Raw genomic sequence first — 13083 nt, forward strand, 5'->3', positions numbered from 1 at the left:
TTTTACACCCGAGTACCATGAGAGAATGTGAGTAGAGAGTATTTTCCAGGTTCTCAACTATGCGTCGCTCAGAGCTGGACTCGAACCGTGGACTTTCTAGCCCGAAGGTGAGCCATACCACTAGACCACATAGCCAATCATAATATCCGTCTGCCTTTAATTAACCTAATGTAATAAAAGCGCCGGTGCTGGTACATCTTGACCTTTGTGAAAGTCGGGCTACAAGATAGCCATGGTTTGATTGTTGACAAAGAGCGAGACACTAGTTTGACTTCAGTGGGTAAGGACAAAATAAAACCCTTTCAATAATTTAATTTCATGCTATAGAAACCGATAATATTAGCTTCAATTTCATTATCTCTGTAGTGCACCGTTTTGCTGATTTAACTCATGCTCGTAGTCACCCGCCGCGGCACCTGATATCCCCCGCTTTCCCCCTTCCCTTCTTTACAGCTTTTTAATGAGGGTCCTAATAGCTCAGTTAGTAGAAAACCCAATTTACACACAAAAAGAACGAGATCGATCCCGGGTGAATTCAATGTTATTATCTTACACCCCTAGCCACTCAGCACTGATAAGGTAACTGGGTCTCTAAGATCTGGAGCAAAATAATTTCAGCCTCCTTTCCAAATGACAACAAGCTTTTGCTATTGTAATTTTAGCGCATGAACTCCGGCCCCACGGGCCCTATGATTCTGAAGTATAAGTTTTTACTTTAAAGTAAATTGATTTGACTATCACATCACCTGCCTCTTTACTTAGAGGTAAAGACGAACCGTCAATTCTTTACGTTCATTCTATTGCCTTTTTGCAAGAGAGAAATAAATAGTAAATGCATTCTCTCCATACTATACAAACGAGACAGCGTCCTAGCCAAGTATTCGGACCCATTGATTAGCAGTGGAAGAATTCGCGATTTATGACACACAGAGCGCACGAGTAAGAGAGAGAGAGAGAGAGAGAGAGAGAGAGAGAGAGAGAGAGAGAGAGAGAGAGAGAGAGAGAGAGAGAGAGAGAGAGAGACGTGAGTAATCTGAAACAGAACCCAATCTCATTTGTTTTATTTGACGCAAACAGAAAAGATCTCTTTATGGGTATGCTACGGTGAAACAATGTATAGCTTGCAGGCGGATTCGAAAGGGATAAGTCATGAATAAACAAAAGTGTATAATATTGTAAAGTCAAAAAGGAGTTAAAGTTGTATGAAATAGATAGATATATTAGAGAGAGAGAGAGAGAGAGAGAGAGAGAGAGAGAGAGAGAGAGAGAGAGAGAGAGAGAGAGAGAGAGAGAGAGAGAGAGTTCAATGATTAATGTTGGTTCATTTGCATTATTGTACTCTCAGCGGTTAGGAGATGTCGCCGCGAAGAGAATTTTTCCCGATGTGTCTAAAGCATTGCACCATTTATTCACGAATTCTGATACCACCCCGCCCCGTTCACACACAATGCGTTACCATAGCAACGATCTGTTTTTATTTTTTTTTTGTGATAATATGCCACGAAAGGACTGTATATCCTGATGTCCACTTTTGTAATTTTTAAGTGTGCTTTTAGTAAATAAGTTGGTTTGTTTCTCCTCCCTTTATTTCTCGATTCATCTATACTTATCTCTGTCTCTCTGACCGGACTCCTCTTTCTCGATATATCTTTCTGTTAACCTGAGTGAGCCCATTGGGGAAAATGTAAAGCCTCAAGTTTGCTTGCCAGTACGAATGGCGGGAGCGCCAGGAGTACCCGCAAAGAAAAGGGTCACGCACGAGCTATACGCTTAACCAGTTAACTGACGTACTTCAGAAAGACGCGTATTTAAAATTTGGTCAGGAAACTCGTCCTTCAATCATTGATCGATTTAAATGACCCTCATCTTGGCAAAAACTCTCAAACCTGGGACCTCGCGATATATTTATATCTTTATCGATTAATAAAATAGAAATTTAGGCGATGAACAGCGTTGGAAGAAAATGTGTGGTTTGTGGGAATAATTTAATAAAATGCATTGCATAATCGTATCTCTATTAGATTTGAAATTATTTGAAACGACTCGATGTCGCAAGAATGCTTTCAAAGGATTAGCAATAACGATTCTATTTCTCCACACAGATTTTAATGACATTTCCATCAAAATACGATTTCATAATAGTTCAATTAAGAATAATATTATATCCACTTTAATCCAATTTCATTCTCTCGTTTGAAATTCTTTTAACATGAGATACAAATTGCATTTAGCGAACTGATATCTTTCCCAATTCATAAGAAGGAAGACATAATGTCGTTTATGTGATTTCTGATCAGAGCACAGTTTGAATTCAAATTCAATATCGTGGAACCCGGATTCAAAGGGTACGGAGTTCAATTAGAGCAACGATTGAAAAAAAAAGAGCACCTACTTATTTTATGGTTAAAAAAAAAAGAGATTCATTTAAATAACTGGGCGAAGTATTATATTATGTGACTCATCATCTCAAAACCATTCGTACCGTTCGGGCATCGAACAGCATTCCTGAAAATTTCGGAGCAATCAATAACCCTACAATATTCTATAGTTATTTCGAGCAGTTTAAAGTAAATAGATAGATATTACGTCAATGCGACCCCGCCACACCTCGTTGCGTCAATATTCATCACATGAAGGTGCAACTATTTTGGATTGGATTGGAAACGGTAATTGTATAGGGCTGACTTTGATACTGAAAACTGAATTTACGGTGAAAAATATTATTGGACTTGGACAACGTTTATTTATGTTTTAATTTTACGCACATTTTTTTACGTCACGGTACAAGCCCGTTGGGTTAAGGTTCATCTGGCCGCTGGTTTAAATTAAGTAAGAAAGTTGTCGTCGGTTCTAGCTGCAGAACACTGGATAATCTTTGACCCCATGGGTCTAACGGTTCTGAAAGGACTACTTCATTGCAGCCTTGGTAAACAACAATAACAAAAATAAGACACGAGAATGAAGCCGGGATGGAGCTCATGGCAAATGTAAATTGAAATGTGAACAAAAACCTTCAATAGTTCATTATAATGTCTTTAGTGTTTCATTCATCGTGTTTTGTTGACAAAAAGTTAACAGGGAACGGCCACATTATCTGTCGTACATTAAATCTTTCTTTCCATTTGACTATTGTGAGTCAATAGTTGATATAATACACGCACCCTTTACCTCCCCGTGAAAAAAAATTTACACAAATTAGCACGATTTTTCCTTTAATTACTAGAATTATAAAATTCCTGCAAAAAATGATCTGACCATCTTGCCTAGCAAAGGGAAAAAAAAATCAAAAGACAGAAGTACAAGAAACGCTAGACCCTATCTAAACAAAACACATTACATTGTTTTAAAATACCATTCACCATGTGCAACATACCATGAATGAAAAGTAAAACATATAAGACGGCCCTTCCCCCCCCCCTTTTTTTTTTTTTTTGCTCAACGAGATACAGCAGTGTCCGTAAAATGCAACAGATTTGTACATTCTTCCATATTTGAAATTAATAAGAACGCCATATGGATATATCATCTTGTTCCCTAAAATGAAAGCGCACGGAATACATCTAAGTCTACGTCCATTCTGTTTTCATTTGTAGGCACCAATCACAATTTTTAAAAAATGCTGTCTAACAATCGTTTCTTTCTTTAAAAAGTAAACACTCTACGTTGTTTGCCAAGATTCTAAGATTTAAAAAGACGCTGGTCAAAATAAATGTTATGACCAGTTGAATTGTTCGAACATTTTAAGAAGTGGGTTATTTTGAGCACATTTTGCAATATAGTCAATAATTTAAAAAATGAGCATCCTAATTAGATAAGAACTATGTGCAACTTTATATTTCATATTATCGTAGTTATGTTTAAACCATTTACTAAACCCGACACATTTTTGGTGTCCTCGACAAAGAGCTATTTCTTTCGTCCTTCCGAACTTGGCACAACCACTGAGAGGGGCATAACATTAACAATAACACAGTCACATCACCAACATCATTTAGAAAATATTTCCATGGGAAAAATTGATAAAGATGACAAAGTGGAATGAAAAACTCAGTTTAAGCGACAAATTGAATACTGTATTCAACTTTGTCGTTGTATTTTATTTTATCCTCAAACGGTAACATTTGAAATGTACACGTAACCCAAGTGGGACAAATGAAATCACACACATTTCCTTATTTGCTGTTTGCGATTGTTCTAAGTCATCTCATGGCGCCTTTGACACTAAATGGTAAAATAAACGTTGTTCCTGTGTTAAGGAGTGCAAGTAATGCTGGAAAATGAAACGCGGCCTGTTAATTTGTCAAAGGGAAGAATGAAGAGAAAATAAAAATACTCCATTTCCAACTGTGCTTTATAAACAAGATAAGCCACTGGCAATGCAATATTACGCGTTTATTTGGCTTTTAATTTACAAATAATTTGGCATCAGTGTGAATCATGACAATCATCTTCTGGAAGTTTAATAATTGGTATATCATGTATACCCAAGGACTGTAGCTGACACTTAATGACAGAAGGGCCACGCTGCCCTGGAATATGACCTTGGCCCTGTAATCCAAATGACGGGTGTCTATCAAGACTATAAGAGAATCCTGATGCGTGCACCACAGCCGCCTCCTCGAATTCGTCTTCCTCTTCTTCTATACTGTCCTGGGGCGATATTCTTCGTGCAGAACTAGCACTGCTATCGCTACCTAAACTAGCACTGCGCATTCCTGGAGCAAGACGATTTCGCATCGCCAACCGCTCCTCGTTCAAGAATGATGGTTCTGTACGCTTTCTTTGAAATCGATGGCGATGCATTCTGGGAGATCTTCGAACGCCCAACCTGCCACTTCCGGTATGATCACGTGACGATGAGGAAGAAGAGGGATTGTCTTGTCTAACGAACTCATTAAAGATGCTGTTGGTTTTTTCATCGATGCTGTAATCTCTAACAAGATACTGGGTTTTGTGACCTCTTGAATGTGATTTAAAGAACCGGGTAAATAATGATGTTTTGTTGGGGATAGGATTATTTTCTTCAAAACTGTCCCCAGAATGAAGATCCGAACGAGAATCCGTTTCTGGCTCGTGAGCCATACTTTCGTTCACAAGAGGAATTTGACGTTCTCGAGAATACTCGCGTCGCTTCTTAGATGCCGTTTTTCCATTCCGTCGATCGAAATGCGATGTGCTTGGGGGTGATTTCCGGACACAACCATGCTTTGAAGAAGTTGGTCCACCATTAGCAGTAACATTTCCAGACCCATTTTGTCGTTCACGTGATGGAGATGGTGATCCACATGGTACAATGGCAGGCTCCATAGTTGAGGTGCAAAGGCCGATGGTGTTATGTCGTCCAAAGCCCTCCTTTCGATCTATTGAACCTCTCAATATCTCTTTTCTCGCATCATCTACTACATGCGAGTGTGCAAGTCCCTGCCCACTACCACTACTACTGCTACTACTTGCACTACCATTTTTCGATTCGAGCACGTCCTTTGAACCTTGCTGCTGCGATTCTAAAGATTTATAACCACTGTCGGCTTTCATCTGCTTCAGTCTGCTAGCTTGACTTTCCGTGGTGCTGTCCGTATTGTCAGTTGTTGATTCAAAGGAAGTAGTTGTTACCTCATACCGGGACGTATCCGAAACGTCGCCGTCAGTTTCCACACTGTCAAAGCTGTTTTCAACACTTGTTGATTGATTTCTACGCTGCAGCATATTGTTCATTACATTCCTATAGTTTTGTCTTCGATTTTCGTAGTTTGGATGAAGTAAATTAGCACGGTGGTTGTAAGTTTTTGTCGTTGGCTCAAATTGCACACCACTGTCTCTATGATCACTGGGGCAAGGGTCACTCAATGCGTTTGATTCAAATGACGTGGTATTAGGGGTAGTTGCGTGTTCTCTATCCGGTGAATCATCTGGCGATGTCATATCTTCCATTCGTATCGTATCGCTACATTCTTCCTCTTCCTCTAACGTGGCGCGCAATCGCCACAAAGCTCGATATTTCCGGTTTCCGGTCACACTCCCAGTTCCACTATTGTTCCCGTCACTTCCCTCCGCGCCGGCTTCATTTTCATTGACAATTACTTCTTTTAATTCAACCCCTGTCTCTTGACATTGTTGGTGACGGTGATGATGGTGTTGATGATGGTGGTGGTGATTATTGAACTCTGTGATGCCACATAAACTCTCCACGTCTTCTTCGTGGAGCTGCTCCAAGCTACCGGTATCGTTGTATCTCACTTTTGAACCCGTTGGGGAACCTAGCTCCGCCATTACTTCGTAATCTGCACTATGAAAAGGTCCTTTTGAAAATTCTGTAATTTTAAGAACATCGTAGTCTTCTCTGTAGTCATCATAACTTTTTACTTTTCTACTATCACTATAAGATGATCGATTAGAAGTGTTTGCGGATTCTAGACTATTTGAGTATACAGTGCCATGCAGGCCTTTATTTCGACACATAGATAAGTTTCTCGAAGGTGATATATGTCCTGTGCAAGATCTAGTTCGATCCAGACGAATTTGTAACTGCTGATGGATTTCTTCGGAGTTTGTACTGCTATTCCCGCTTGTCTCCATAGTGTTGTGTTGTTGCTGTTGATGCACTTCCACAGCTACTTGCGTTTTTGTGGATTTGTGTGGCGGAGAAGGTGTGCTGCCATAATTGTTGAATTCTTTAATTGGCATAAAAGGAGATGGCGGGGAGTCAGCGTTACCTCCCCCTACTGCAGACTCTCTCGCAGATAAAGCCAGAGGAGATGTGCTTCTACTCTCACGAATCGATCTAGTAATGGGAGGTGAAGGTGAAAGTTTATTACCGTCCCAAACGTAATTAAATGTAGGAGACGGCGATTTCTTGAACGTTCTAGGAGATTTGTTTGTAGCATTATGGTTATAAGTAGGTGAAGGAGAATTAAGCTTATCGCTACTGCTACGTTGACCGATCATCATGGTGTTGGGATTATCGATAACTAATGTATCTCGGCTATGGCGAGGTGAAATGTCTTTACTAAACGTATGTCGTCTTTGTGATTGTTGTTGAGGCTGGGCTACCGAATGCTGTAAAGGCTGCTGTTGTGGCTGATTAGCTCCTGTGTGTAATTGGGTTGCTGACGAATGCATCTGAAGATCTCGAAGTGATCGTAGGATCGGGTCGTTTTGGGATAGACCGTGGGGAGAGATGATGGTGAATTGAGTATTATTTTGTAGGGATGCATTCGTCAAACGCTCGTCGAGTGAAGAGAAACGGAACTGGGGGTCGTCGAGAAGTATTCGGCCTGGGATAGCCGATCCTGCTCCCCCAATAGAAAACTGTCTGGGAAAAGATCTGCCGATCTTGGAGTGTTTGAGATGGTGGTAATCTCCCTCTATATATCTGGAAAGTTTAAAAAGAAAGAAAAAAATATAAACTTATGGTGTCAAACAAATTAATTTAAAAATGACATAATGTATAAATTAAGAGATAAACATTGTATTTACTATGTTGAAGCATAGGTTAAGAGAAATTACAATATATCTAGTATTGTTGCATTAAAAAAATACCAATGTCTACTTTCTAAGGTTCACATTTTGTACAAGCTATGGTTTTTTGAAACGCTTAAATGTCGAAAGTGTTTTGAATTTTAACAATGTAATACTCTCCTCCTCCTCCTTCTCATCCTCCTCCTCCTCCGCCTCCTCCTCCTTACTCTCACGCTCCTCTTCCTTCTACACGCTTAGTCTTAGATCTTTTTTTTAAAATGGTAATTATAACATTTCTATCTTTTCGAATATGGGCGTTGATATCTTTTTATCTAATATATTTTTGCTTCAACCGTTATTCAAAGGAGTGCCTAATTGAAATATGCTTTAACCCACGCCAAGTCACAGGTTTGAGAGTTTTTGCCAAGATGAGTAATTTAAATCGATTGATATTTGAAGAGAAATTTTCTTGCCAAATATTTAAATATATTTTTTTCCAGATTACGGCAGATGTTAATAGTGAGAAGTAAATCCATCACAATTTGGAGTCTGAATTAATTCTCATCTTTTCGTAAATGGTTAAACCAAAGGGAGGGGAGTGGGTGGGTGGGGGGTAGGGGGGGGGGGGGGGGGAGCAGATGAAGTGGGAAGGGTTGGTGTATGTTGCAGGTATGTACTAGTGTGGGTTGAGACTGGTGGATTAGGATAATATTACCGAAAAGTTTTTCAGTAAATATTACAGTAATCCCAAGTCAAACAATGCTGGTTAGACAATATATATATATATATATATATATATATATATATATATATATATATATATATATATATATTTATGAGTGTTGGTGGGTACTTGTAGGTACGAAAGTGCTCGATAATGGTGGTTAGAGCTAATATATAATGCAAATTTTCACTCACATTCACCCACTACACAAAGAAACAACTTTAGTTTGGAGTAGGAACTTTTCCACGGACATTACAATGGATTACGCCGACTGAAGAAGTGTAAAAAACACAGAAACGAGTCGTCTCGGCCAAAAAAATGTGAGTGAAAATTTGCATTATATATATATATATATATATATATATATATATATATATATATATATATATATATATATATATATAATTCAATATATAGATAGTGTGCGCTTGGCTAAGAAGCTCACAACATTGCCATCCGGATGTATAACAGACCAACACACAAAACTGTGTGCAACCATGAACGTATATAGATAGTATGCAGATGACGTCACTCAAGCCTTTGTTATTGTTTTTGCCATCCGAGATTGTGAGTTGTTCTCACTTAACTGTATTAACCAGACTATAAAAGTTCATGGTTACACAGAGTTTGTGTGTTGGTCCGTTATACTTCCGGATGGCAATGTTGTGAACTCCTTGGCCAAGCGCATTCTATCTATACCGTGTTAACCAGTCTATACGTCATCTGCATACTATCTATAGTGAGAACTACTCATAAACGCGGATGGCAAAAAAACAATAACAAAGACCCGAGTGACGTCAACTTCGAACTATCTATATTATGTGTGTGTGTGTGTGTGTGTGTGTGTGTGTGTGTGTGGTTGTGTTTGTGTTCGTATAGTGGCTGAACAAAATGTTGGTGCGTGTGAGCTCAAATCACAAACATTCCATGTACTTTATGCCCTATTAAACTCTCAAGGCCACAAACAATCACACGAAAGACCATATTGCACAACGTTAATCTTGTACCACGTTTGTCCTGTGACAGTAATGGCGCTTTCTGAAAAACAAAAACAAAAAAACAAACAAACGGTTTTTTAAAGTTTTGTCCAGAAAACTCGTCCTTCAAATATCGATCAATTTAAATTATGGCCCAATGAAGTCCTAGGTTTGACAAGTTGAGGATCATATTAATCGATCGATTATTGGAAGACAAGTCTAAAGGCCAAAATCGTATTCTAACATTCCACATTGAAAAAAAAAATGACCAGAAAAAAATCTAACTTTCAATATATCCCCGATACGATGACCCCCCCCCCCCCCCCCAAAAAAAAAAAAAAAACAACAACAAAAAACAAAAAACAAAAAAAAAAAAAAAATAATAAATAAAATTAAATGACATGGTGTGGCCAATTAAACAAATAAATACTCTGGGGAGTTGAGATTCAAAAATTGTAAAGCGACACCCAGGTAGAAAATGAATTAATACTATATTTCACTTTATTGATGCATTGCATTAAGGTTAAATCACTCATAACATCCGCCAGCCGGAAACCACGTACCAACAGACAAAATTATAGTACCCTTATTGATGCTATGCGCTTAGTTTATAAGATCACAACATCCGTCAGCCGTATATAACATACCAACACACGAAACTGTGTGTAACCTTGAACGTTTATAGTTTGATTAATTCAATTTAGTGAGAATTATTACATAAAAATAGCTGGCTTAAACCATAAGATAAGACGTGAGTGACGTCAACTTCGTTCCTTCTATTGGACACATTAGAATAACCAGGAAAACTTGAATTCCAAAACACCTGCAGTATTTTTTCTATAATATGGAAAAGATGACAAGTAATTTTAATTTTAGTATTTAATCACTTGATTAATAAATACTAAATACTAAATATAATATATGGATGACGAGATTGATGAATGATTAAAAAAAAAAAAAAAACACTGAGAAAGTTTTGAAATTATGGTTAAATTATAATAAAAACTCAATATGTTTAACTCATTTGACGATGAGGAAAATAAATGGGTAAAATATAAATGATTTGTTCCAAAAAAAAAAAAAAAAAAAAAAAATCAAGCTTTAAGAATTATCCGGTGTTTACATTGCGTTATTATGGCGTTGTGCAGGCCCTGCCAGTGTCCCATAAACGGGGTTTCGATAGCTGGATCTAATTTCGATCTGACCAAAACAGCCTTCTATTAAAATAAAATATAAGACAAGAATATGTCAGTAATGCGGTCTATTTCCACGCTACAAAACACGGATATACATAAAAACAATGCTCTATATTATATAATGTATGGGTTATAAAGGGAGGATTTGCAGAAAACACTTTTCATGAAATTTAACGAAATCAACAAACTTTCCAGTCTTTGCTTCTACTCCCGACTCTCTACGAATTGGGATAGGTATCGGATCGATACTTTAATGACTAGCTAATCTTGCTGGGCGAGATGAGAGTGGTTGAGCAGATAATTTTATCTACGTAGTACTAGAATTCCAGCACAATTGACCGTTCCTGCTGGGGTGCGGCTATGTGGTCTAGTGGTATGACTTTTTCTTCTTTCGATCAGAAGGTCCTGGGTTCGAGTTCCGCTCCGAGCGGCGTATAGTTGAGTCTTTGGAAAAGCCTCTTTACTCAGATTCTCTAACCGTGCTCAGGTGTAAAATGAGTATCTGGCCGTTAACATCGTTGTCTCTGTCTGAATAATGTGTAATGTCACTTAACAGTTGTCATGTCTCATCCTACATGTCAAGTGTTGCTCTTGGCTAGGGAACCCTTGTAAATCTCTTTGAGCACGTTTAGTGTATATTGCGCTATATAACAGCTCAATTATGAGGTGAACCCCCGCCGTCCAGTGGCAATACGCCTTTTATCATTTTGGCTGGAAAACTTTAAAAAAATTTTTAGCGTCAAATGTGACATATAATCTCAAAACGTAATTGTCCATGTGAACAATAACAATATACCAAACTGTGATTTTAACGTCGCTTATCCGAACCAGCGACCAGCTGAGCTTTAACCCTTAGGTCTTGTATCCACGACGTAGATGTGATACATGACTACAGCGTGTTACTGATGCTTGGATTTGGTGGAAGGAATGTATATCTGAGATCTTCAAGAGGTCGACACTCAAGTAAGTGGTTTGTTACTGTTTCATTGGGATGTTTACATAAGGGACAAGAAGGGGTTCCTGTTTTTGTCACTCCAATATACTACATTGATTGTCCTTGAATAAGCAATCCAGATCATATTTTTTTGGTCTATAATTTCAGTTTCTAGCATCTCAATCACCCCGTCACATGTAGACTCCACAGCAAATAAAAACGCGAGCTTTTATATATCCACTGCAATATCCACTAGTACTAAACGTGCTCAAAGCGCTTTACAAGGGGTTCCTGACCAACAGCAACACGTAACATGTAGAACGAGACACGACGCCTGTTAGGCTCAATTTGTTCAGACAGAGACAACGCTGTTAAAGGCCAGGTACTCATTCTACACCTGAGTACGGTGAGAGAATGTGAGTGCTGGGCCGTTTTCAAGGACTCAACTATGCGCCGAGCGAGGTTCGAACCCAGGACCTTCCGATCTGAAAGCGAGTGTCATACCACTAGATCACATAGCCTACACATCAAATAAAATGATCACCAACTTGTCAAATTTCTTCAACCCTAGACTACAACTGTTCCCTGAAACACAAGACAAAGCTGGATTATTTGTCAGGTAACAATAGTACTTTAGAGATATTAGGTCTACGGAGCTGATTGTACAATGTTTACTACTCTTTGGGTAGTAGGACAATCAATCAAAGAGTATTTTACGCAAGTCCTAACAGATCCAGCTGTCCAGTTCCTCATGAGTGGTCCAATGGAAATAAAAAAAACCCAACAAAAAACAAACCTAGCAAAACAATAGCAAATCGTTGTAACTGATAAAACCCTGATTTGTAAATTAAACTACTTAATAGTAATAGTCCATAAAAGAGAATTAATTATGGTTAACGTTGGGGATTCAAACTTTGCTAAACCTTTCAGGTTTGATACATAGTCGAGCAGGGTGTATGGATGGCCTCAACAGCCCTTCTACGAGATCTCAACTACTTCTCGTATTTTTACTTACGCAACTACATTTTTTTCTAATCAGAATGCCGATTTTTAAAGATTCTGAAATTAGACGCAATTCAATTTGAGATTTGCAAAAAATGATGAAAATATTGTGTGTTACTCGCATCCGGCACATCTCAATACGTAACTCTCCTGTATTTGACAGATTAAAAAAAAACAAGAAAAAAACAAAACAAACAATAACAACACAAGAACAAACAAAATAAAATAGAAAGAAAAAAAAGAGAAACGAAACGAAAAGAAAAACCTTCCCCTTAAAAATAACAACAAGCAAATTGACAACAACAAAAGAACCCCACCCCCCCCCCCAAAAAAAAAAAAAAAAAACAACAAAAAAAAAAAAAAAAACAAAAAAAATAAAAAAAAAAAAAAAACAAAAAAAACCCCCAAAAAAACCAAAAAAAAAAAAAAAAACTCAAAAAAAAAAACAAAAAACAAAAAACAAACAAAAAACAAAAAACAGAAAAAAAAACAACAAATTAATAAATAAAACCAAAACCAAATCAGGAATCAAACCAATTCAAGCAGTTATTTACGCCAACAGGACTCCATGTCATCATAATGATTATTCCACCTTCGTGATTAAAGATTTTGCAAACAACGCAATAATTTAATAATAATGGTTAATAATTTGCCATCTTGTATCGACAAACTATATCTCTTGTTTAATTGGACTCGTCTCGAGAAAATCTAATGGAAGTTTTTGTCATGGACATTGGACACCATAAATTATTTCGATTCTAACCTTGTTAAATCATTTGACGGACTCATCTC

At 37.8% G+C, this 13083-nt stretch overlaps 1 protein-coding gene across 3 annotated transcripts in view; it reads right to left on the reverse strand.

Moving 5' to 3' along the window:
- Window positions 1–1471: 1471 nt before the first annotated feature.
- Window positions 1472–13083, reverse strand: part of LOC144976875 (uncharacterized) — a 98178-nt gene continuing 86566 nt past the window's right edge. For all 3 annotated transcript variants that reach the window (XM_078921427.1, XM_078921436.1, XM_078921444.1), the window contains one exon: window positions 1472–7372. In XM_078921427.1, coding sequence (XP_078777553.1) covers window positions 4426–7372 — 2947 coding nt within the window. In that variant the 3' untranslated portion in view covers window positions 1472–4425. The remainder of the gene's footprint in view (window positions 7373–13083) is intronic.

Source organism: Berghia stephanieae, chromosome 1 (genome assembly GCF_034508935.2).
Source record: "Berghia stephanieae isolate SIO BIC M18660-M18661 chromosome 1, UCSD_Bste_1.3, whole genome shotgun sequence".
Classification (NCBI taxonomy): domain Eukaryota; kingdom Metazoa; phylum Mollusca; class Gastropoda; order Nudibranchia; family Aeolidiidae; genus Berghia; species Berghia stephanieae.